The sequence below is a fragment of the Sarcophilus harrisii genome, chromosome 3 (genome assembly GCF_902635505.1).
Source record: "Sarcophilus harrisii chromosome 3, mSarHar1.11, whole genome shotgun sequence".
NCBI lineage: Eukaryota > Metazoa > Chordata > Mammalia > Dasyuromorphia > Dasyuridae > Sarcophilus > Sarcophilus harrisii.
The window spans coordinates 255,293,953-255,321,599 of NC_045428.1; the positions used below are offsets into that span (position 1 = coordinate 255,293,953).

A 27,647-nucleotide genomic window follows, 5' to 3' on the forward strand; every position below is an offset into this window, starting at 1 on the left:
CTTTAACTCTGATGAGAAGTCTATTATCCATTTACTCTTCAATAACTGATTAGCTGATTAAAATTCTGCATCAATGTTTTAATTTGTGTTACGAAATATGGTGCCCTTAATCTAAAATTTTTATTTCTTCCATTGAGGCCCCTGCTCTTAGGGGTGATGAATAAACGAATGTATGAATGGATGGACAAATGAAAAAAAAATCATTATTTACTATGGGTAAAGTGCTATGATAATAATTGAAGATACAGATTTTTTAAAAGTAAACCAATTTCTGTTCTCTCATTTTCTTACAGTAGAGTTTCAAGTCAGATAAAAATAGAATATAGGCCTTATGGCAGTGGTAAAATAGGTGGCGATACATTTTCTTCAATGTTATTTCCATTAATAAAATCGTACCAGAGATAAAGGCCTCATTTCTATAATATATAGAGAATTGACTCAAATTTATAAGAATAGAAATCATTCTCCAATTGATAAATGGTCAAAGGATATGAAGAGTCAGTTTTCAGATGAAGAAATTAAAACCATTTCTAATCGCATGAAAAAATGCATTAAATCACTATTGATTAGAGAAATGCAAATTAAGACAACTCTGAGGTACCGCTCCATATGTCTCAGATTGGTTAAAAGGACATTGAGGGAAACACCCTTTCTGAGCCTCAGTTTAGGAGTTGGATGTGCATTTTAATTAGTTGTTCCCAATATCTGAAATTTTCTCTCCTCTCCAGCCTCCTTGCTTATCTTGCTTCTTCCAAGTGTCAGCTAAAATCCCATTTTCTTGAAGAGTCTTTTCCCAGTCCCACAAGGGGAACAATGCCTTCCTCTGAGATAGTTTTCAATTTGGCCAGTAAATGTTTTCTTTGCATACAGTTGTTTGCATTTTATCACCTCCATAAGATCATAAGTTTTTTACAGGGCAGTGAGTGCTTTTTGCCTTTCTTTGTATCCCTAGCCTTTGGGAACATCACATAGTAGGTGTTCAGTTGATTATTTGTTGTTTTCTCTTCCACGAGCTCGTCAGCTTCTGGAGGGCAGGAATTGCTTTTGCCTGCCTGCCTGCTTTCTTTCTTACTTTTCTTCCCCTCCCTCCCTTCTTCCCTTCCTCCCTTCCTTCTTGTGGCTCTCTTCCCCCTCATTTTGAACAATTCTTGGCACACAGTAGGCTCTTCATAAATGATTGACTTAATTTGACTCTAGCTAAAGTTTCTCAGGAGTTGTTGGAATACACGGGAGCCACCTGGCAGTGGCTGCTGGAGATCCAACCCAGAAGGGATCTCCTCTTGTGAGAGGCTGATACGAGGAGACTGAGAGGCTGTTCTCTGACCTCTCTCTCTCCTCTTCCCTCTGCCTCCAATTGATCTCATTCCCAGTCCGCAACCCCTGTGCAGCAAAGGCTGCCCTGCAGCTCCTTCAGATGCTATGACCCACAGCTGAGGAGGCTCTCCGAGAACTGACTCGTCCCTTAACATTCCCACAGCGCCCAGTGTATTCCAACAAGGACCCTCCCGGAGGGAGGGGCTGGAGGGAGGGCCTGGAGCTGGGGAGGGGCGGAGGAAGCGAGGAGGGGGTGGGAGGGAAGAGGCGGAGTCTCTCCTGGAGGCCAATAAGGACCCTAGCAGGTGCCCCGCCCCCGAGGCCCCGCCCCCAGGAAGAGCAGTCGCCGCCATGGAGGAATATCAGCCCCACCACGACGAGGTACCGCCCCTCCCCATTCAGGGGTCTCTGCTCCCCTCCCCTGCCGTTCCCTGGGGCGCCTCAGCTCTTTCTCCCCCTAGCGACCCGGTTCCCGGCCGCCCTCCGAACTGACCACTTTGCATGTTCCGAGTGGTTCCGGGAGCTAGACTGGACTGAACCGGGTAGGGCAGGGCGGGGCTGGGGGCTCGCGCCTCGAAAGGGGCCTCGTGCTCGGCGGGGGAGGGACGCTTCTGGACCGGAGCGCTGGCAGACCTGCTGGCGGAGATAGTGGGGAGGGGCGCTCTCCTGTTGGCCTCCGGGCGCCCTGTTCCCCTGCGGCAGGGCGTGGTCGTTGCTGTGTCTTCCGGAACACTCCTGTCCCCAAACCTTTCCCTCCCCCCACCTCTCCTTTTCTTCCCCCTCCCCCCCCAAATGAAATTGGCGCAGGCGTATTGGAGGTGCCCGAGACGGGACGTGTCCCCCCCGCCCCCCATTCCCGTGGGATGCTCTCTGACCGTCTCGGGAGCGGCGGGGTTTGGTGCCCAAAGTTTTACATCGGGACGACCTGAGGGTGAGGGGGAATCCTGACGCTCCGGGGGCTGCCGCGGGGATTCCTGGGGGCCGCCTGGAGTGTCTTAAGAGTTGTGAGCTTCCAGACAATTTCTCTTTTTAAAAAAAAAAACATTTTCCGTGGAGTTATGCCTGCTCATCTACAGATTTCAGTTTTAGAAATCGGAAAAAAAAATGAAGCCCAGAAGTAGGTCCCGAGTCCTACTTTTTTTTTTTTTTTTTTTTTTTTTTTTTTTATGAGACATTGTTTCCCTGAGTTTTGATTTGTTGGCATGCGCATGAGCAGTAGAGGCTTTCATCATCGAGACTTAAAATGGCATTTATTTATTTATCCACTTTGGTAGTGCAGTGGATAGTGGAAAACCTGAGTTCAAATGTGGATACAGACACCTATGGGCAGGGTGACCCTGGAGAAGTCATTAAAAATGGTTTGCCTCAGTTTCCTAAAATGTAAAATGAGCCAGAGAAGGAAATGGCAAATCGCTCCAGTAATTTTGCCAAGAAAACTCCAAGAAGAGTCATGAAGAGTCAGATCTGAGCGATCAAGCAGGGAGCAGAATCTAAGGTGTAATAACTCTTACACCTTACCCAGTCCAAAATACATAGATTTGTTTCTATGTCAATCAACAAATATTTTAGTTATATAAGTGTTCAGAAGTGTTGAAACTAAGGACTATGAGAGAAAAAGAAAAATCAAGTCTTCTAAACTTACTTGATAAGAGTTTAGTTTCATTCTACTCACTTTTGTTGGTGAACTCTGCAGTGTACTTTTTCTTAATTTTCAATAGTATTTTATTTTTCCAAATAATTGTAAAGGTAGTTTTCAACATTGATTTCCAATTTACCGGATAAGAGTTTAGTTTCATTCCATTCACTTTTGTTGATAAACTCTGCAGTGTACTTTTTTCTTAATTTTCAGTAGTATTTTATTTTTCCAAATAATTGTAAAGGTAGTTTTCAACATTGATTTCCAATTTACCGGATAAGAGTTTAGTTTCATTCCATTCACTTTTGTTGGTAAACTGCAGTGTACTTTTTTCTTAATTTTCAATAGTATTTTATTTTTCCAAATAATTGTAAAGGTAGTTTTCAAGATTGATTTCCAGGAGACTTTGTGTTCCAAATTTTCCTCCCTTCCTCTCCCAGCTCCCCCCTCCTCAAAAGCAAGCAATCTCATATATGTTAAATTCATGCAAATTCTTTCAAATATTTCCATATTTAGCATTTTGTCTATGAAAAATCATTACAAAAGAGATAAAAGTCAGGAGAAAAACAAACAAAAAATGTGGACACATTATGCTTTGATGACACATTCAGTCTTCACAGTTCTCTCCATTTGCATGTCATCTTCAACCCCGAAGTCTATTGGCATTGCCTCCAATCATTACATTGTTGAAAAAAGCCAAGCTCATCACAGATGATTATTACATAATCTTATTACTGTGTACAATATTCTTTTAGTTCTGTTCACTTCACTTAGCTACAGTTCATGTGAATCCTTTCCAGGCTTTTCTGAAATCTGCCTGCTTGTCACTTTTTTTGTTGTTGTTGAGGCAGTTGGGGTAAGTGACTTGCCCAGGGTCACACAGCTAGGAAATATTAAGTGTCTGAGATCACATTTAAATTCAGATCCTCCTGACTCCAGGACCGGTGCTCTATCCACTATGCCACCTAGCTGTCCCTGCTTGTCACTTCTTAAAGAACAATAATGTTGCATTACATTTATATAATTCCCTAGATGGTGGGCATCCATGTAGTATACTTTAAATGAAAAGTTTCAACCCCTTAATCTACACTTTTACTCTTTTTACAAAAGTTTTCAAGGAGTTATACAGCTTCCATATTTGTTCACTTGATTCCCGTGAACTAACAAAGTATTAAGTTACTTGTGCACTTCTGAACACTTATGTAACTCAAATATTTGTTGATTGACATAGAAATAAATCTATGTATTTTGGACTGGGTAATCTACCAAATCATTTGTATTTGTAAAAATCATATGATTCAGTGATAATCTAGAGTGATTAAATATTTTGAAAATTTCAGTTTATATTTATTTTATTCCTTTAAATCCCTTTGATCATTTGAAACTCATTCTTATAATTCATTGTTTTAACAAATTACATAAAGAAAAGGCTAAGCAGCTGCAAATTGTTGAACTGATTTATAAGAGTACAAATGGATTAATTCTATAATAGCAAAGCAGGCCATTCATAATATTTACTCTGAATGATCTACCATCTAATCTATGTGAGTACTCCTTGCAATTGTGCAAATGTCATTTTATTTTTTTTTAATCTTGTCCCTTTCCTCCCATTAAGTCACCTAGTGTACTAAGAACCTTCCTTTTCATCTCTTGACAATGAAAGAATGCTAGTGGAATATGTGGACTTTCCATCAATCATTCCTCATTATGACTGTTTGGCCCATCTTTTCCATTCATACATATGGATGGTATCCTTTCTAGTACTTCTCTTGCACAACTCTTGATTGGTAAGAAATATACTGAGTTAATACTCACTATCAACTCTTACTTTTTTGATGACTCACTTTTAATTTTCCTTATCTTGTGTAACCAGTAGAATTTTGATGTTTAAAAATGGGCCTTTGTTTCAGGGAAAAGTTTGGGGATCATTAAAAGCAGTGTATCATTTTAGAGAGGCAATTCAAATTATTCCCTTCCTCCTTTTAATTGTGAATTCATTTTATTGTCTATTAAAATCTTTTTATAATATGTCTATGCAGATAAAAAATACTTCACACACACACACACACAAGCTCTTGAGTTGCCCTATAAGTAATCTTTTTCTTTTTTTAATAAAAATGTTCTTTTTTATTGTGAACCTAACAATCATTCACACATTTCAAGAATAAGGCAGAATACTGTATAAGAAACATTTTCTAAGATTTAGTTTTTAATTTATATCCAAATAATTTAATATTTATAATAAATTTATATAGTTTTAAACTAGGTAGTAGCATAATTGCTCTATTACCTATTCCAAGTAATAACAAATTGCTGTTTGTGTATCCTCTTGTGCTTGTATGCATTAAACATGTTTTACTTTTAACTCTTTTTAAAAAAAAGAATCATTTGTCATTGCTCCTTACCCCATCTTAGCTCAGTTATAGTTTCCCTTGAGACATGGAAATAGTCCAGCAAAATAAATCAGCACAATGTCCATCCCTGAGAATTGATATCACATTCTGTACCTTTGGTCTATTACCTTTCTGCCAAAAAGTAAGAGCTGTGCTTCATTATTAGTCTTTTGAAATCATGATTGATTGGTCCTAAGCTTTCATACTCTTTCATATTTACCTTTATTCCTATGGGGACTAGTGGGGCTGTATAAAATAATTATATTGACTAGGAGTTTGAAGTAAAGTTTTTAATAGAATATTGCTCAGGCTAAGCTATGTCCATTCCCTCGTTCTGCTCAATCTCCCAAATCAAGGGCATTTCATTACTTTAGCCTCAGCTTGAATTTTTTTTTTAACATATTTTCCATTTCCCTTCTTTCTCCCTTTCTTCCTTGCATTTTAAAATGTAACCATATCTTTCACTTAATACTGGAACTTTTCCTAATGTGTTTGTTAGATGATATGCAATATGGAAAAGGTGTCTTATCTTAAAAGTGGAATAATAACTCCTTATTGTATCAAGCGTACATTTCTTAGCCTGACATTCTGGACTTCTATAATGTAGTTCTCATTTTACCTATCTAGTTTTATTTCCCATTACTCCTAAACAAGAGCTCTTTGCTTGAGTTATTTCTGATGTCCTGACCTACCCACAGACTATTAGATTCTTTCTGAACTCTTTTTTCCTTGTTATTCTTTTCTGTATCGGTGCTCAAAGCTTTCTTCCCTCTCCTCCACCAGATTAATATATAACACTATTGGATAGTACTAAGAGTCAGAAACATTTGGATTTAAATCTCTAATCTTTGTGAAATCAAATAATCCCTCTGCATCTCTGTTTCCTGATCTGTAAAATAGGAATAGTAGTAGTATTTGTCTCACTCGGTTCTAGGCAGATTTTGTAATGCTATGTAAATGAGTGCCAGTTGTGATGACCTCTGGCTACCCTTTCTTAAAGGCCTTTCACCATAAAGAAAGCCCACTTTTATTCCTCTTCAGTGAACTTATGTGGTCTGTGCCAAACAGTTTAGTCCTTTAAATATTGGGGTTGGAAGGGACAGTAAAGATGATTTAGCTCAACGTCCTTATTTTATAGTTAAAAATTTAATTGAACATTCAATTTGTTCAAGGTTATGTATTAGCCAGGTACAGGCAGATTTGTATCCTCATAATGTTTTAATAAGTCATTTGTAAGTCTTATCATGCAGCATGATCATAATCAATTTTTTTAATTCTCCCTAAGATCATTTAGTGATGGGCATGTAATAGATACTTACCTTTCTGTTTGACTGTTGCTTTGAAAGGAATTAGTCAAAATTGATCAAATCAATTACTTCAAAGTAAATAGTTTGAAAAGAGCTTTCTTTTGTTTTGTTTTTTCTTTATTTTAAACTTACATACAAAATAGAAAAAGAAAACTTTACCATGTACACAGAAAAACATAAAAGAGCATTCAAAACATAAAGTAATAGATTTCCATTTCAAGAAAGCCTTATAATAAATACTACACATTGTATTCAGAGCTGTCCATCTTTGCTTCCTTGTAGGTTTTCTTTTGTTCTATGCTCTACCTTTTTACTTTATTTTTTTTCTCCCCTTTTTTTCCTCTCCCTTACCCCCAAAGGCTACAATTAAATGTGGAGATACACACATGTACACATGTATGTACATACATATATAATATATATCTTTAATCATACATATATATATATACACACACATATATACATTGATATATATTTATGTAAGACTATATGCTTATTTATCCTGTTTTTCTGAAGGTGGGTAACATCTTCCTTCATAAATCCAAATCTTTCCATATTTTTCTAATTCTGCCCAATCATCATTTCCTACACCACAGCAATATTCCAACTTTATACTGTCTAGTTATTTAAAATAGTCTAAAACAATATTAATTTTGTAGACATTGAGTAGTTTCTCTATTTTTCTCTTTTGATTAAATGTTTTAGCTTTAACTTTGAGATCATGTAAATTCTGGCCCTGCTCTTTATTTTGTTTGTTTGTATCTCTTTTTTCCTAACTCTCCTGACTTCTACCAGCTTTACTTCTACTAGCTACCTTGCTCTTCTATTACTTAACCTACCCCCTCTCCAAAACTCCTTCCCTTATCCTCTCCCCCACTTTTTACCCTTGCTCTCATTTTACCCAAATTAAGTCTTTTATTGCCTTCCAAATATATATTATTCCCTCTTTATCCCATTCTCTTTAATTTACACACTATCCCATTCCCACCTCCTTATCTTTTGTACCACCTCCTTATCTTATTCCCTCACCCTCTTATTTCTTTATAAAGTTATTTTATAAGTTTATATATAAAGTTAAAAAGGTTTTCCCCTTCTGAATGCATATATTCTCTAATTTACTGAGATCTGATAAGAGTAAGATACTGTTTCCTCTTTAACCCAATGTGAATGGGATTCCAGAACTACACGCTCTCTTTCCCCCTTTAATTCTCTGTGTTACTTGCTCTAACACTTTATTTTTATAGTTACTCATTTTACCTTTTCTACATGGGACATGATGTGATTTTAGAATCACATGGTGCATTCCTATGCTATAATTTGTTTAGCTGTTCCTCCAGTTGATAAGTATGCTCTCAGTTTCCAATTCTTTGCCATTCAAAGTTCAAAAAGAACTGCTAAAAGTATTTGTACATATGGATCCGTTTTCTCTTCCTTTGATCTTTGGGATTCAGAGGTAGTAATAGCATTAGTAAATTTTGCAGTTTGGTGAATTTGAGGACACAGTTCCAAATTACTTTATAGAATGGCTACACCATTTCACAGATCCAACACTACTGCATTTGCGTGTTTGTTTTCTGATAGCTCCTCCAAAAATTATCACTTTCCTTTTCTGTCATATTTGCCAATATGATGGGTTATTATATGGAACTTCAGAATTGTTTTATTTGCATTTCTTTTATCATTAGCAATTTGGAGCATATTTTCATGTAGCTATTGATAAGCTTGGATTTCTTTATTTGACACCTATTTGTTCATATTCTTTCACCACTATAAATTGCAGGCAGTTATGAATGAGAAAAAGTGTCCCCCATATGTTTTGCATAATTTAGTGATTTATTTCCAGATATTAGGAAATTATGTTAAATATCTTGTGTTCTTTGTTGTGTCACATGAGATAGTCACTATCTGCTGTTGCTTTAACAATTTTCCATCTTAAATTATTGCTACCCCTCCATTTTGCCACCTCCATCTCCATCATTTGTACACACATACATTCACACATTATGCGCACCCACACACATATCAAGGGAAAAAAATATCTGACTACGTTATAACCTTCTAAAGATAATCACTTTTCTAAAAGACTTACTTACTTTACAAAAATATTTATAGCAGTTCTTTTTGTGAACTGGAAAGTAAGGGGATGCCTACTAATTGAACAATGACTGAACAAATTATGGTATATGAATGTAATGTAGTATTTTATTCTAAGAAATGTTGAAGAACATGCTTTCAGAGAAACCTGGAAAAGTTGGATAAACTAATGAAAAGTGAATTGAGCAATACTTGGATAAGAATTTATGCAATAGCAATAGCACTATAAAGAAAAAGAACTGTTAAAGTAGCACTATCCAGAAAAAGAACTGTTAAAGATTTAAAAACTCCAATCAGTGAAATGACTAACTATGATTATATATGTTTTGATATATTGTGATGGACTCACAGTGCTGATTGAGAAATTTATTTTTTGAACCTGACCAATTCAAGATTTTAATTTTACTTATTAGTATTTCTTAAGAAGGATTTGTTTTGTTTATTTCTCCAATAAGGAGGGAGTAGAAGAAACAACTGTATTTAATTTAATTTAAATTTTTTTAAATGAGCATCATTTCTCTGATCATTGATGATTTAGAGCATTTTTTTGATGTGGCTATATATATATATATATATATATATTTTTTTTTTTTAAATTTCTTCATCAGAAAACTTCCTGTTCATATTCTTTGGTTATTTATCAAATTGGTGAATGGCTTGTATCCATACAGATTTAACAGAACTCTTTATATATTTGAGATGTAAAATCTTTATCTGAGAAAGTCTAAAAAATTTTCTGCTTTCCTTTTGATCTTGACTACATAGAATTTTGGGAGCAGAGAACACTAGCACCCACAGGGGTATACCAGGAAAGACCTTTTACTTTAAAGTAGCATTTGAGCAGAGCTTTGAAGGAAGTGAGAATAAGTAATTTAGGGCATTTAAAATATAGTTCAATTTTTTTAATATTCAATTTATATACAACTTTTTAGGATTGCTTAGTGTATTGATTTGGTTCAGAGACCCTGGTTTTAAATGTTATCTCTTTCTCTTACCTGAGTGACCTTGATCAAATTATTTAACCTCGCTTGTCCCTTTTCTTTACCTGTAAAATGAGGGGATGGAATAGATGGTTTCTGAGATACAAGTTTCTTAGCATGCACAAGTATGATTTTATAAATAAAAAACAATTCTATATCCCAAAACATTTTATCTTTATAATTTTTTTTAGATTGGCTTCAATGCTGATGAAGCACACAATATTGTGAAAGAGGTAGGTAATATACATTTATTCATTGCATTTCATTGTGCTAATTGATAGTTGTTTTGATATAATTTACTTCCTTTGTAATTCTATATATTTTATTTTTTATAGATTAGAAGCATTCTGAAAAGGGTCCAAAGGCTTCATTAGACCAGAACTATCAGCCTACCTCCATTTTTTGTATACTCCATAAGCTATGAATTGTTTTTATGTTTTAAAATCATTCTTAGCTTATGGACCAATCAACAGCAGGCACTGAGCCACATTTGGCTTATGTACTAAATTTTGCTGACTCCTGCACTAGATGATGATGACACAAAAAAGGTTAACTTCTGTTGTATAGAAAAATATTTGATGAACTTGGAGTCAGTAGCTCTGGTTAAATAAAAACCATTAAATGTTCTTTGAACATTGGTTTTAATATATATATATATGTAATAATCTGCATGTATATGTGATAATTTGAAGTATACCTAGCATTTATATAAATATATTGCTTTGATGTTTGCAAAGTGCTCACATATATTATCTTATTTGATCACAGCAACCTGTGAGTGATGTGCTATCATCATCTGTATTTTACAGAGGAACTAAGGTTTAAGGAGGCTGACTTGCCCAGAGCCACAAACTAGTTAAGTATCTGAGACAGGATTTGACTCCAGGTCTAATACCAGCCATTGTGATCCCTAGCTATGTCTGTATATATGTTTAACATGTTTAGTTTTCTTGGAAAAATATTTGTTTCAGGTAATCTTTTGCTATTTCTATCTTAATTCACCTCTGTAATCAGTACTTATTCTTTGTTCTCATGTACTTTTAGTGTATAGATGCTATATTGGGCGGTGTGGATTATAATCAGAATAATGTCAACCAATGGACTGCAGCTATAGTGGAACAATCCTTAACACATTTGGTAAAGTTAGGGAAGACATATAAATATATAGGTAAGTAGTAGGGTCTGTATTCACTAATTTACTCTTTCTATTCCTCATGACTTTTTATATGAAATTTACAACCTTCCTTTTCAAATCCTTGGATCTCTTGAATCCAAGTGATCTCTTTGATTTGGGAGTTGCCTGCAACAATGCAAATTGTAGCTGATTGATAACTGATTTTTCTGTTCTAGTCTGTTATTCTTTCAAAATTTCACTATATCCAACATACTGAAGGCCTCACTTTTTCCTGACATAATGGTACCTGCTTAGAGCTGTGTAATGTGATTATCATACTTGATGTGTCATCTCTCCATCTTTTCTTCCTATTATACAATTCTTTGATGAAGTCCTTTACTGTTATTCTTGGAGTTCCTCATTGATTATGTGATGCAACCTCATATCATTTTTTTCTTTTTGTTTGTTTAATTCTGAGCCCAACTCGTCCATCTTTATTCTCTATCCCAGATAAACATACTGGTAGACAAGCTCTGTAGATCAACCACCCAAAAGCATATTGAATTTTGGGCAGTAGACATTTTACATCTGTCATTACATCATCATCCACAGGGAACCCATTTTCAAACTGGATACTGGACTGTATGTTTTTCATCACAGTGGTGAATACCTTTGATGAGCATAAAGTCTCTGTTTCACATCTTGTCTGATGTTCGTTATTGAACATCATATTGAATTTTTTTTCAAGAAATCCTGCATGATTATGATGGCAAGACTCCCTGCTGTAAAACATAACATTTTTGTTTCACTATATCAAATGCTTTTTTGGGGAGGCTTTATATTCTTCACATCTTTTAGTTAACTATCAGATGGCAAAGATATAGTCCATTGTTGAATTTCACATGTGAAGTCTCAAGCTCCTACTACTAGTGTTCAAAGCCTTCTGTGTAAGCTGAAAGCCTTCAGTTCTCTTTTTCATAAACCATACTTTCCCATGTACCTTCCCTAATCCCTCTTAATCAGGTATGATATCTCCTTCACCTCAACCCTTGTATCAATTTAATTATAACTCCCCTTTAACTCTTAACATAGTCTGAATTGCATTCTATTTACTCTTCTATATTGTAAACTCTTTAAGATGGGAGCCTACTGTTGTTTATTTATATTTGTATCCCCACTAATTCCTTGAGCTTAATAGCTCCTCAGCAAATATTTGTTGAATGAATGAGTTAATCAGCCAACAAATGGTATGAAACTTTCCACAGTTCCTCTTGTAGGTTATGCAAAAAAATTCAGAGCCTCTCCCTACACATGAAACTAATTTAGTATGTGAACAGTCTTAAACTTTTTCTTTACTAATGTTATCTCCAACTACTATCCTCAGCACTACTACTACTCACATTATGTGGAAATGACCCTGCATCCTCAAAGGCTTTATCATGCAAAGACTTTAACCATAGCAGTTTATATTGAGAAAAAAAAAAGGTTTTGAATGTAGGTCTAGTAACGTTAACTATATGTTATCCAAGATCCAGCTTTGCTAAATGTGGAGAGGTTCATTACTAGGTTGGCCAAGCAGTGATATATTCTTTGGTCACAGCAATTCTTGAAGACTATCTTATGGGTTAGAGAGGGATGGAATAATAATCATACCAAAGAAATCACAGATTTTTGAAGTATTAAATTATTGAAGTAAACTAATATACTTTGTTATTTTTTTTATCCACTCACTATTTGTTCTGTTATTCATTATTTTTGTAGATTTCATACCTATGAAATCAAACATTACTTTGTTAAAGGTATGAAAACTTCATGTATCTTTTTTTTTAATCTTTTTCACTTTTGATTTCATTTATGCATCTTCTCTTTGTTTTTGAGCTCACTCATTTTGTATTTTTATCTTTTAGTTACTTGTGCAGTGATGCAGAAGAGTGGATCCGGTTTACACACAGCCAGTTCATGTTTTTGGGATACTACATCTGATGGTAAGCGCTTTGAAAGACATTCTATGAAAGTACAATCCATATAAAACAAAATTGTCCACTTTTGTTACTTACTCAGTGCATTTCTTTTTTGTTTTTAATATATTACATAATTTGAGTGGCAAGATTCTAAAAGGGGTCATAGTGCAGAAATCTTTTATACATACTGGGACTTTTCTTATACTGCTGGGAATTAATAAAGACAGAGCTGAGACTTTGCCTCATCTACCAGGAACACTGCCTCACACATTATTTTTGCAAGTGTTTAGGTGCATGCGCATCTAGATGGTCCAGTAGATAGAGCATTGGCTCAGGAGTTAAGAGGACCTGAGTCCAAATCCAGCCTCAGACACTTAACATTTATTAGCTGTGTGACTGAGCAAATCACTTAACCCCAACTACCTCATCAAAAAAAAAAAAAGCATTTAGATACATGTAGATTTTACATCTTTGTTCATGGTCCCCTCAATCCACAAGATAGACGGGTTCCCCTTGCCTCTGAATGTGGGAAACCAATGCCTATTGACCAAAAACTTGGCAGCTTTTAAGGTGGCTTATGACTTTACCTGGACAGGTTCAGATTTTTCCAGGGAATGGTTGACTGTGGTAATTGGTAGCAGCTGACTGAATAAGGGAATCCTATTCTCAAAGTAGAATTCAACAGTATGTTAGTAAGGTGGTTCAGATATTGTAGAGGGCTGAAACTCCAAAAGGAATTCGTCAATCAGACAACCTCACTTAAGGCTATTCAATGTGAGATGATGACTCTATTAGCATATATTTGGAAAATGCATTTTCTCACTGTTGATGTTAAGATAATGGTAGGCAAGGATTGGAGGGTGGAGGCAGAGAGGCCAGAGGCACTTGGCAGCAGTACGAGGAGGAGAGAGGCTGGACTCAGGACTCCAGGATCCAAGATACATGTTTGGCAAGCCTCATGGCAGTTTGCTTGCCTCCTTCACTTCTCCCTCTAAAGACCAAGGACTTTAATTTATCCTGACTCTGACTGACCCTGAGGCCCTCCAGGGAGCTAGCCCATACTTTACAAGATATCATGGCGCTAGTTAACTCAAATAATATTCCTTTTCATTTGGCCTTTCAACTAGGGGCAGTGAACCTTGGTTTCATGAGGTTTTTTTGTTTGTTTGTTTGTTTTTTGTGTTACTGATATTACAATTGTAAAATTTATAATTTTATTGCATTGTCATTGCTTTCCTTTCTAATCTTATATATTTATTTACGCATTTTAAAACATTTTGAGAAGAGATATATCAGATGTACCAGCCTGCACAAAAAGTACATGACACAAAATAGGTTAAGCATCTAGGAAATGGTATCAGTTGAATTATTCAGCAAGCATTTATTAAGCATTTACTGTATATCAGGCTTTCTATTAGATATTGGGGATACAAAGACAAAAATGAAATAGTCTCTACCCTCAAGGAACTTTTATTCCATTGAAGGAGACAATATGTACATATATTAATATACACAAGGTATATACAGTATTCAGGAGAAAGATGTACTTGACAGTCTATCAAGGAGAAAGATGGCCAAAATGGGAAATTAATTGTACTCAATTATATTTAATAAAGAGAGTGAGTAAGCTTTGAAGCAAGGATATTTAGAGTCCATTACAGTGAAGAATTTGACCTTTTTTTGTCAAATTATCTATAGCCATCATGTTGATATTCTGATCATGGAATTCAGTTGGACTCATGTATTAAAGTTATCAATAAGCTGTGTCAACAGTGATTTTGGCTGAGGCTATAAAATGCCAGCTAGATTGCCTTTTTTGGTTGTGTAGTAGTAAGCATAGTTGTCTTCCAGCTAGATTTTTGAAACAACCAAGAACAAATTGTATATAAGTGGATCAAGGACCACCAAAAATCCTGAGAGTTTAGATGGAAGAGGTCGTCCTTGATCCTACTAGCCCACTATAACAGAAACATAATGCTTCTGCCTTTTCATTCCTACAAGGAACACATGAGACAGCATTTTAGTTTTGTGAAGACAGATTTCCTCTTTGAAGAGAGCAGGAATGCTGTGTGAGTTTGGGTGAAGGCATCTTGCTCCTGTGGGGATTGAAGGAATTCTGTTCTCTAGTTATGTTAGAGTGGCTGCAAAGTTTTCAGGTTTTAGGTTTTCCTTGAAGGAGTTGCTTCTCACATTTCTCAAAATTAAATTTGTCTAAGGTCTCAGCTCAAAACTACTTTTGTCTCAGGACATTATAGATCCAGAAATTAAATATTTACCCCCCCCCCAAAAAAAAAAACTAGGGTACACTGGTTTTGTCCCAATAGGGCCTTCCATGGACCTTCAATGAGTTTGGATTTCTGAGATGGTGCCTCACTTTGAAAAATGTCTTGACTATGGATAGTTTCTTGTCCCAAACTGTAGACTTTATAAGTTTAATTCTTTTGCAGAGTTCCCTGGATAAACTCTTCATGGATTGTGTTCATTTTGCGAGAATATGGCCTCAGTATCTACATTGGCAATGGCAGCAGAAGTTTGAGGTCACAGGACCTGGTTTTTAAATCTTGATTCAGCCATTCCTGTATAACTTCACATCACTTATCCTTTCTTGGACTCAGATTCCTCCTATGTAAAATGAGAGAATTTGAACAGATGCCCTCAATATTCTTTCTACTTATAAAACTGATCTTATGAAGGGGTATAATGCTTTCCCAAACATAACCACTGAAAAATTTGGTGTAGATTTTAGGAAGTTAGCAAGAGGGAAGTTAACTATGAAAATTATGATAGAAAAGGTGATAGTACTTAGTAGAACCCAGGACCTCTTTAGTAATGCTTTTGGGGTTCTCAACTATGCCTGAAGAGCTCTATCTACTCCAATGTTGTGTACAAGTCTTATGTTGAAATTTGAATCAACTCAGCTTATGCCCACTAGATGAAGAAAATGTGATTAATTTAATATATTAGAATGTCACTGATTTGTAGAGTGGCATTCATGAAACACTGAAAGAAAGCAACTGTGTTTGGAAGTCTGAAGAGCATCAAAGGACACTCATAATTTCTGATCCATGTCTAAAATATTTTACATTCATCCCCTTAGGCAGTGTATGTTAGGCACTGCCTTATATCCAGTATTTTGGAAACTGAAGCTTATCTCACCTAAGTAATGTCTGGAATCTGCCTGTGCTCCTTGCCATCTGTGTGGCTTTGGGCCTGGCACTTACCTTCTCTGGGCCCAACAACAGCTCAGAATGCCTGAGCTCAAATCATCACAGAGGAGAAAACTGTTGCTTAAACTCTTAACTAAAGATTTGGTCAGATCCAAAGATTAATGCAAAGAGCTTTCTTACAATTGTACATCTCAAGCAATCCCTCCCTATCTGAAAACTGACAGTACCAATCAATTGGTTATTGTTTTCATATTCCTTTCATTGTGTACAGACACTTGGGAAGAGTGGGGCAGATTTTTTTCTCATTTCAGCAGATAGGGGTGGTCCAGCTTTCCAGCCACATAAGGCTTGGTTCAAACAATATGATACAGTTTTCTCATAATTTTTGTAAGGAATAGTTTTCTTACTAGACAGGAATTGGACTAGACCCATAATTGACTATAAGCAGAATTGAGTTAGCTTCAGAATTCAGTCACAATGTGGACTCAGTTCCCATTATTTTGCTGCTCTAATGAATAGGCAATTTTAAGAAGCAATCAAAACTACCAATAGTCACATGAAAAACACTCCCAGTCACTATTGATTAGGAAAATAAAAATTAAAGCAACTCTGCTATACCACCTCATACCCATGAGGTTGGCTAACATGACAGAAAAGAAAAATGACAAATGGTGGAGGAGATGTGGAAAAATAGGAACACTAATGCTCTGTTAATGAAGTTGTGAATTGGTCTGACCATTCTGGTCAAAGATCATACCCTTTGACTCTTTGACTCAGCAATACCACTACTAAGTCCGTATCCTAGTAAGAGCAAAGAAAAAAAGAAGAGGATTTGTTTGTACAAAAATATTTATTGTAGTTTTTGTGTGTGTGTGGTGGCAAATAATATGAAATTCAGATAATGCCTATTGATTGAGGAATGGCTGACAAATTATGATATGATTGTGATAGAATATTAGTATGTGTTTTAAGAAATTACTGAGAAAATTGTTTCAGAAAAATCTAGGAAGTCTTCTTGAATTGATACAAAGTAAAATGAGCAGAACCCACACTTATAGCAACATTGTAACAGTAGTTGATTGTAAAAGACTTAGCTATTGTAATCAATAATAATGATCCAAAATAATTCTAAAGGACTTATGATGAAAAATGTCATCCATATGCAAAGAGAGAACCTATGAACTCTGAGTGCAAATTGAAGCATACCTTTTTTACTTTAATTGTGTGTATGTCTGTGTTTATGTTTTCTTTTCAAACATTGCCAACATGGAAGTATTTTGCATTCACCACATTACATGTTTGATCAGTATATTGTTTGCTTTCTTAAGAGATAGAAGAGGAATAAGCAGGAGAGAGATTTCAGACTCAAAAAAATTTTTAAATTAATTTTTTAAAATTTACATGTAATTTAGAAGTATTTAACAAAATAAAATTCTAAATATATTTTTTAAAAGACACAATCTAGTCATTCAGTGGAGTATCTTTTTATTAGGACAGATTTATCATCTCATACAAAAATCCATGTGGATTGATTTGGAGGCATAATATAATCTATGTCAGAAAATTAAACAATTTTTCACTTAATCACAAAATCTTTTGAGGTTTAAAGCATCTTTATGTAGAGCTCTTCTTCCTTGGTGGTGACCATCTGAGCCTGTTCATCAATAGTTTCAACAATGGCTGCAGCTGAGACTAGAGGTTTCATGATTCTTCTTATTAGTATCGTGGCAGTAATATTAACGTCTTTTGGAAAACATATAATGTTACAATTAGATGAGATGGGTAGACCAAGGTTTTGCTGATACTTTTAGATGGTGCCATCAGTTCATCCCTGGGCCAAGTCTTGTTAAAGACCAAAGATATTTATCTGAAGGAGGAAATAAATGACTGGGATTAGGAGAAGGACTGCTGGAAAAATTTTCCAAAAAGAGACCCAAAATATATGAAGAGTTAAACTATATATTTGTATTTCTTAATAGGTGATAGGATTTTAGAGTTGGAAAAAGACATTAGAGAACATAGCCCAATACCCCTCCTTGTTTTTACTAAATAAACCTACCCAAAAGAGATTAAGTGGTTGAGAAGTTAAATGGTTTAGCTGAGGTCACTGGAATTTGAACTCAAGTTTTCTGGCTCTGCTGTAAACTTGGGAATCTAGCCATTATACCACAATTACCTACTTTTTAATAGGTATACATTAGTCAGCCAGCTAAGTGAGCCTATTCTGTCAACAAATTTTGTGTGTTTATTATTTAAAGGCTATCATATGACAACATCTAGGTCTCCGTTAATCCCTTGTAGTTTTAAATGCCTATCAGCATTTAAATAGTTGAAATAATTCAAATATAAATATATATTGCCTGGTCATTTTGATGCTTCCTGGTATTAACTTTTTTTTTTTAATCTTTTCAGGAACCTGTACTATAAGATGGGAGAATCAAACTATGAACTGTATCGTCAATGTTTTTGCCATTGCTATTATCCTGTAACTAAATGGGAATATTATACCGGCGCCTTTAACATAAGAAATTATCAAAATGTTCTTGAATAAAACTATTCATAGTATTATTTAATTATCTTATTGCACTAGAAGTGAAAGTTTGCAATTGGCTTCAGAACAGTAAAAACTGAACATTGTAACTAATCTTAGAGCTCAAAGCGTACTTTAATAATCATTTGCCTAGTGAGAAAATACCAGACCCAGAAAAACAAGACATTAAAATGTCTAAATACTGTATTTATGCTTGCACCAGCCTTCCATTAATGCTATGTATCCAGGAGATGAAGGAATTATGTTTGGGATAATAAAGTTTTCTGGAGTTGGAAAAATAGAATTCTATCTTTTTAGTGTGTATAAATTAACCCAGGTTCTTAGTTCAATAATTATCAGTGCCTCATTTAGTCATACATGCAAAATACTATAAGTATTGTATGTTTTTCTTTTTTTATGAAGTACTATTATATAGTAACTACAATTAACTTTTTTCAAAGTAATTATTTAATGATTTGTTGCCTTTCATTTCAAAATTCTAAGTTAATCATTGAATGATATTGGTGAATTGATTTCTCTAGCCCAGTAAAGTTCACCATAGAATAAGAACAGATATCTTAATTCATTAATTGTTTTTCAAATCATTCATTCTGTATTCAACAAATATTTTTTGATTACTTACTATGTACAGTATCCTGTTTAGTTACCACATTGTTGGTGCCTTCTCCCAATTTGGAAACTGTAGCATTTATAATTTGAGTTTGTGGCCATGGGAATAAAAGCATTTGGTCTATAATTTAAAGTCTATAAGACACTGGCATTTAATTAATTTTAAGAGCAAAATAAAATGAACAGAAGCCATGTAGAAGTTAGAAAAATTAAGTTCTTACAACAAATAGATTTTATTTACCATTGTAGATATGACTTAGTGAAATATTCAAAGACGGTTGGGATAAATGTGCACATTTAATTTTATTCTTAGTTTCATAACTAGTAAATTGTATTTATTGTTTTGATTATAAACTGTCATTTATAAATCACTTATATGATATTTAAAATATAAAAAAATATTTAAAGTTATAAATGTAAAATGTACATTCATTAGCAGGTTATGTAATAACTCAGGGCTCGTGAAATGTAGAAAAATATATTGAGAAGTAAAGACTTTAAATTAGTATACACACAGCTGGGCTACCAAATGGCGAAGTCAATCTGCTGTCTAAGCAAGAAATGAAGTTATAAATGCAAATAGTCTTTTAAGACTGATTAGATCTTTAAAGTGAAACTAAAACATTGAATTTTTGAAGAAGGGCTTAGTGAATATTAATAGTAAATATTAATGGGGCATAAGGTGGTGATATTTGCATGTTCGCATTTTAGCTATATATAGCAAGGACAGTTTAAGAATTTAAAATGAATATTTGAAAAAGTTAAGTTCAGTTTAAATGCTGAAGTGTACCTCTTGGTATATCAAAAGTTATCTCATAACTATTACTTTGATGCTGTTTTTCTTGTACTCAAAGATTGTACTAGAGTGATCAAAGTACTAGTGTAATTGAGTGACGTCATTGAATCTCAGTTTCTTAAAAAATAATCACAGAAACATATGCCTTGTGAAAACCTGTTTTAAAGAATTTGCTTGATACCGTTTCTGTAGCTAAAAGATAATAAAGATTGTCTGCCTTACCTGTGCTTTTGCTTTCTGTATGCCCATAGTCTGACTGAAAATAAACTATTATACTGTTGTACAACATCTACCCAGTAGTGGAAATAGAGAGAAACTGTTATGTGTATATAGATACACCCAAGTGTGTGTGTATATATATATATATGTGCATATGTACATATATATATACATACACATGTATGTGCTAATTTTAAATGACCATGTGATTTGAGTTGAAGTTGAACTCTCATCTAGAACAAAATTATAGGCCCTTCTATTTTTTCTTTTGGCTCTTTAAAATTTTACGTAAAACAACTCAGTAAAAATTCTGTAACTACTTTCTTAATCCATGTTTATAGAAAGGGCTTCCTATTTTCTAACATGTAATTAAGGTTTGTGTTTGTTTTTAATTAAGAGGTTTAAATTGGAAAAATTAGGATAGTAACTGAGCTTTAACTATACGAGGTTATAATAATATGTCTGTAAATTACTATCATTTGGTCCTCAAGAATGGATATCTCTACATTTTCTCTAGTAAAATTACTCTATTGTCGTTCTTTGCTGCTAATGTGTTATCTGCCTCTAGTAGGTGGATATTAGAAGGAAACAGATTTTTTTTTTTAATTATAAAAGAAGAATTCTAACAAGAACTCTAGAAATGGAATGAGCTGCCTTGTTATGTAGTGACTGGGGGTATTAATATAGTTTAGATAATTACTTGTTAGAGTGGTTATAAGGGGAATTCATATATCCAGTAGGAGTTGAACTGCATGGTCTCTAAGACCCTTCCCAAGTCTAAGAACTAGGTTGCAGACTGAAAAAGAAGAGGTGAGTTCTAGGTACATAGCTTTACAGACCACCTACCCAGCTGAAAGGAAGTTTGATATAAATGCAGGGATATTGCTATAGAAATCAAGTAATATTGTTTAAGGCTCAGCTTTTGCAAATTCGTTATGGGACCCTGGATAAGACATTGATGATTCTTAATGTCCCTCTCAGTCCTAAAATTGTGTGGGCAAATTGTGTTCACAAGATTAGTAACAGTGAAAGAATACTGCATTTGGAACCAAAAAAAAAATCCATTTTTTAAAATACCATACCGGTTTTGAATCCAACTTCTATATAGTGGGACTCAACAATGATTGGATTGGATGTCTTCTAAATCTACAATAGAATTCAACCACCTTGACATCTGCTGGAAGATTGAGCTTCAAGGAAAAAAAGAGGAGCTGGTGACATCTGACTCTTTGTTCCTATTTTCTCTCTTTGAAGGTAGAAAAAGTTTACTCTGGATCTAATTCTAGCTAAAATGAAGGAATTAGGTAGTGAAATAGAAGTGTGAAAAAGTGACTATCATCTTTGATTTGGTATGGGCAAGAAGATTTATGGATGTAGAGGTATCCAGGATCTGGGGCCAATAAAAGATGGTTCAAGAAGAATTATGGGTATTCAGAAATTTAATTTTGACAGTCACCAAGAATTTACTAATCATTTTGCCAGGCACTATGCTAATACTGGAAATACAAAGGGAAAAACACTATCCTTGCCCTCAAGGAGTTCATCTTCTATTGTGGGAAACAGTATGCAAAAATTGTACTTACAAATATATAAGATGTAAATGATAAATCTCAGCGGGAAAGCACAGGAGGGTTAGGACAGGGAGGAAGATCCAAAAGTCAGGGTAGCACAATTATAAATGATGTTGAAGAAAAAAGAGACATCCATAGAAACCAATGGAACTTTAGAGTTAAACGAATTTGAGAAACTGAAAATATCAGGAAAATTACTTTGGCAATTGTGTATTAAAGAAAAAAAAGAACTTGAGGAAGAGAGATTAATTAGAATATTCAGATGGGAGAGTAAAGCCTGAACTAAGGTGGTGACTCAGTAGGGTGGTGGAGAAAGGGGATATACATGTGATACCATGAAAATAGAAATGTCAAGATTTGGCACCTAATTTGAGATGTGGGGTCAGTAAGGAGTATAGGATATCACTTAGGTTGTAAACGTGAAGTTTTGGAAGGATGATGGTATCCCTTAGAAGGTAAGGATTTGGGAGGAATTATGAGTTACATTTTGAAAATGTCGAATTTGAGATGTCTTCAGGACATCAGGTATAAATGTTCTATAGTCAGTTGGTGATAGAAGACTATAGCTTAGAAGAGAAACAAGGTTGATATTTTGTGTGTCCTCAAGGTCTTGGTGCAGTTTTAAGTTTTTAAAGCTTAATTGCAAATTGTGAAAGATTCCTACTGACTAGTACAGTGAACCAAGTCTAATAAAAGTGAATGTTGGGAGGGATAATAATTCCTATACTTAATTTCCAAAACAGTATCTGGGTGGTACAGTGGATAGAGCAATAGTCTCATTGTCAAGAAGACCTGAATTTTATTTCAAATCCAGCTTCAGACACTTACTAGCTGTATGACTGGTCAAATCACTTAACCTCCATTTGCCTCAGTTTCCTCAACTATATGATGAGGATAATAATTACTTAACACACAGGGTCATTGTGAGGATTAAATGAGATAATATAAAAAGTGTGGCATAATTGACACTATATAAATGATTATTCCCTTCCCTCCCTCGAAAAAACCCACTTATACTCTAGAGGTTGGAAACCATCTGATTAAAAATCAATGTGAAAGAGAATTGGGGATTATACTGAGCACAACTTCAATACAAGTGAACAACATGATGCAAAAAAGTTTACTGGCATCTTTGAATACATAAGCCACGAGGTGGTGCTGGAGAGCAGAGTCCTTCAGGCTCCATCAGGAGCAAAGCTTCAAACTGACCCTGCATTCCTTTAAGAGTGATGTTTCTCTTTTAAAGCCCAGTAAGAAATTTCCCCTGGGAAAGGGAAAAATGCACAATTGCTCCCTTCAATTCCCTAATCACCTCAGCAGTTTTTACTGTTTATCTTCAGGGGAATCCGGTCTTAAGTATTCTTTCTGTCTCTCTATGGCCCTTTCATATTGTTTTTCATCTTTCATTTTTGAAGGGGACCCATGATATTACAAGGTGATGCTTTGACTTGTTCATCAATTGGATTTAAGTGGGGTAGAGTTACATGAAGTCTCTCTTCCAGAATCATCATCCAAGTCCAGTGGCAAGACAGAAGTCAGGAATGAAGGTGGTAGCCGAGGATGGAGTGGATGTCCTTGGCATCTTCAATGTGAAATAAGGCTTTAAGCACTTCCCAGTGCCTGCTTCAGCCGCCTTCCTGGCTGTTGGAACAAACCCTTATCCACCCATTCTACCTGGGGAAGTTTTCCGGTGCCTGGGACAAACATATCCCCAACTCAGCAAGGTGTTTGAGGCCCACTGATAACCTTCCATCTGGTATAGCCAATCTGTTGGCACGTGGTCACTATACCTGATACAGCTTTTGGCCTCGAACAATTTATATACCCAAACTCCCAGCCAGGTTGTTTCAACAGATGCAAATTTTATTTACAAATCTCCAGTAATTTAACTCTTTTCCTCATTGAATCTCATACCATTTCCAATCATCAGCATCCATCAAGAAAACAGAAATGACATTAATTCAGATAGCAATCTGACTCTTAATGGAGTGTCACAAGCATGATGGGAACACTAGCCAATAACAGCACTTTGAGTCAACAAATCTAAAGTGTCCATCTGAAACTTCTCATCACCTGAGATTGGGGGTGTGGAGCTGTCTTTCCTCAACATAATTATGGGAACACTACCTCTAAATCCACAGTTCAATTCAACAGGAAAGAATGTGAATATGAATTCAGCAAGTAAATCTCTGTTAGAACCTTGGCTCCAGCCTTTGCCTTTTTCCTCAAAAAAAAACCCCTCAAATTCAAGTCTTTGAAAATAGAAAACTTCTACAGAAAAAGTCTCATTGGCTTCTAGCTCCCACATATTCAATTTTCCTATCCACAGGATCATTGGAGTACAAATTTAGGACTAGAAGAGATGCCAGACATCATCCCTCATTTTATAGATGAAAAAACTGGGGCTCATATAGGTGGATCCAGAGCCTTGCAATATCCTGAGGTATACTTGACATATGCAAATATGTCATAAGTATGAAAAGAAACATTTAATAAGGATGATTAATGCAACTGCCCAGGTATTCATCTCATAGGTCCATTTCTTTCAAATATTCATTAGTGATACATGGAGTCGATATAGTACAGTGCATCAGTAGCTAGCTGTTTCAACACATTTAAGCATTAAAGTTCTTTCTTTGGCCCTTAAAGACTGAGAAAGAAATCATTTAATGTGCAACTGAAGTATGACTAAAAATGACTCAGTTTTTGAGAGAAAATTTGGTTAAATTTTGGCAACATGTAATTGAAATGCTTAAGCTAATATATTGAAGGGATGTTGGACAAAAGCAGTATCTTGAGTACAGTCCTATCAAAGTCTTTTCCTTAGACTGCATCATGGTAGAGAATCCATGTACTAAGAAATATTTTTTTTTCACAACACTTTAGTAATCATGAAAACTTTCTGGTTCCTGGTTAGGTGTGTGCATGTATGTTCATATCTGGGAAAATGATTAGTCACCACTGAGATAAAGTTTATGTTCTTATTATCTCTTTCTATAGATAGAAAGGCAATGCAGAGAAGTTCCAAGAGGTTGCCAGTGTTTATATTCTTCAAATGCATAATGAGTTGATAATACTTTATTTGCATGCAATGAGCACATCTCATGAGTCTTTGCTGCCCTCTTGGGTCAATAAAATGCTTTTTGTTTGTTTGTTTGTTTTTACTAGTTCCAGGGTTCTTCCTTGATCCACATATCCAAAGTTATTATGTACATTTTCATGGTTATATATGCATTGGATAACAGCATCTACTTCCTAGACCTTATGTGAGATCAAGGGCAATTAATACCATATACCATTACACACAGATCCATTTTCTGTCAGCGGCTCAGTGGTAAGACACTTTCAAAGGAACTTGAATTTTTAAGTATTCAGTATTAAGAAGTCTTGCTTCTTAACTCATATTCCTTTTTTTAACCTTCTTGTTCCAACAATGAGTTCTTCAAAATACACCAGCACTTTCAGTAATTCTAGTTTTCAACTACCTACTTTATCAGACATTGGAAAGTATTAGATGTCCATGAGATGCTTTGGGGATACAAGCTAAGAATGATTAAAATCCAGTTAGGCAAATGAAAACTATCTTCATGTTTTCCCCTGCCATAGAACCTGGTAGTAGCCATGTCAGAAATCCAACAGAGATTTACTGGCTGTTTAATACACAGTACAAGCATCTTAAACTTTTGACATTGTGAACTTGTCTAATTTAGTGCTTTTATTCAGGGGCACTGTAGTACACATTAGTATCTTCCCATCTTCATTCACATCACCAATATATTTCATTAGAATATAAATTCACTGAAGGCAGGAACTGCCTTGAACATATTAATTGCTTGAATGTTTGGTGGATTAATTCTGATAGAATAGTTGGAATATGATGATAATTTCTAATTCACTCTCTGTCCCAGCAATACATTCAATATTCTCAGTCCTCACCATTAACTCCATGTATGGTCTATGAGTTCATATTGGATTAACATAAGTAATTATTGAGGAAATAATGCTTATCATTTTGGGGATCAAAGGATGACCTAGTTCCCTAGCTCTCTCTCTTTTTCCCAATGCTAGTACAACAGATTTTAGAATCTGTGAGACTGAGGCTACAGTCTCTTTATGCATACCTCTAATGTACATACTATGTCCCACAATCCCAAAGAAGTTGGTTCTGCTTCTTTGGTTGTAACCTACTAACTACTCTCTCTTTTTCCTTTCTTGACTCTCTGGTAAACCAGTTCAACTCTACACTTTATTCTTCTCTTGAGTCCCTAGACCCATTATCATATTGCTCATGTGTCTTGGTAAGCTTCAAACCTGGATCATTCACTATATGATACTTTTACTCCTACAACATGACACTGATCAAAGATGAAGAAAATCACAAAACAGAAAATCTGATTAGGTCTGCAAAAATTTATGTTGTATTTCCTCAACTGAGTTTGCTAGGTAATTTTTCTGAACTTCTATTATCAATTCATAACCCCACTTTCCATAGCAGTTCTTCAAAACCCTTTCATCCTCCTCAAATATTTCATAGCTTTTCCTATCCTCATTCTCTCATTTGAGAATTTCCCCCTAAATTTTGTTGAAAACAAATGAAGGTTATTCACCAAAAGATCCTTCTTCTCTCTTCTTCATCTCTGTAATTCAGGAGTCTTCACATCTCCTTTTTTTTTTACTCCTATCTCACACAAAGAGGTACCCTTATTCTTTGCCAAGATAAACCACAAGTGATCTCATTCTCTCTCAACTTCTTCAATAGATTACTCCCTCTGCCATCCCCGTTTTCTTACTTAATTTCTAACTTCCTCTGTCTTCTGGATCCTTCTCTGATACTTACAAGTATACTTAAGCCTCCCCATCATAAAAAAAAAAAAAACAAAAAAACTTCACATGGATCTTTCCATTCCCTGCTATCATCTTATATCTTTTCTTCAAGATTCAGGGTATATATTTCATGCCAGAGGGATGTTGGTAGCTTAAATTAGAAATCTTCCCTGGAAAGAAACTCATTGCCCTGGCCAACAAATATAAGGAAGCTTGGATTACTCAGATGCCAGAATCATTACAAAATTGTCAGGCATCTAGTTTAGAAAAGCAACCGATTAAGGAATAGTCTCAGAAGACTGGATCCTGGATTTGTATAGAGCCTGAAGGCTACTCATCCTGAAATCATCTGCCAAATTTGTTTGCAAAAACTGGAAGCAACTTAGTGTTGGAGGATACCCTGGCAAACAGAAGAAACATTCATCAAATATATAATTTAACATAAAGAGAAAAGTCTTTTGAGTTTGTATTTTTTGTGTATCAAATTGCAGAAATTGAAACTTAAAAATGCAAGAAGTTTGAATAAGAACATGGTTATTCTTGAGCAAGAATTCAGTGTTATAAAATACACTTAAGTAATAAAAGGTTAAAGATAAAAGATAAAAGAACATTTAGCCAGTCAACAGACCACCAGATTTTTTTTTTTAACCACATTCTGGAAGCAGGTGTTTTGAAAGATAATGATGAAAATGTACCTGTGAACTATTCAAAACACCACTACCACAACAAAAAGCAAATATAACAAAAACTGAATTATATAGTGACTTAAGATTGCAAAATACTTTACAAATTTTAAAGCATTTGAATCTCACAACAACTCTAAGAGATAGATGCTATTATTATTCGCACTTTAAAAGAAGGTATTCAGGCAGGAAGAGGTTAAGTGACTTAGAATCACAGAATTAGAAAGGCTCTGAGACTATACTCGAACTCAGATCTTTCCAAGTCCAGGTCTGATCCTCTATTCCAGAGGCTACCTAGTTAACACAGTCCTTTCCATCAATTAGATGAAGTCTCCAACTACAATGAATTTAACAATTTTATTAATGGCCTGGATCAAGACAGCATATTTGTCAAATTTGTGGATCACATGAGTTGTAGCTATTATTTC

General features: G+C 35.0%; 1 protein-coding gene across 2 annotated transcripts; it reads left to right on the forward strand.

Annotated features, from left to right (window-relative positions):
* The first annotated feature begins 1,612 nt into the window (after nucleotides 1-1,612).
* Nucleotides 1,613-20,210, forward strand: DYNLT3 (dynein light chain Tctex-type 3). 2 transcript variants are annotated; one of them, XM_012544441.3, is made up of 5 exons: nucleotides 1,613-1,695; nucleotides 9,916-9,957; nucleotides 10,769-10,892; nucleotides 12,746-12,823; nucleotides 15,247-16,949. In XM_012544441.3, the coding sequence occupies exons 1-5, from the start codon at nucleotides 1,666-1,668 to the stop codon at nucleotides 15,258-15,260; spliced, it is 288 nt and encodes a 95-aa protein (XP_012399895.1). In that variant the 5' UTR covers nucleotides 1,613-1,665; the 3' UTR covers nucleotides 15,261-16,949. The 2 variants fall into 2 exon arrangements, with proteins under 2 accessions (XP_012399895.1, XP_003763518.1); XM_003763470.4 differs by lacking the exon at nucleotides 15,247-16,949 and adding an exon at nucleotides 18,379-20,210 and having other exon boundaries at nucleotides 1,614-1,695.
* The last annotated feature ends 7,437 nt before the right edge of the window (nucleotides 20,211-27,647 follow it).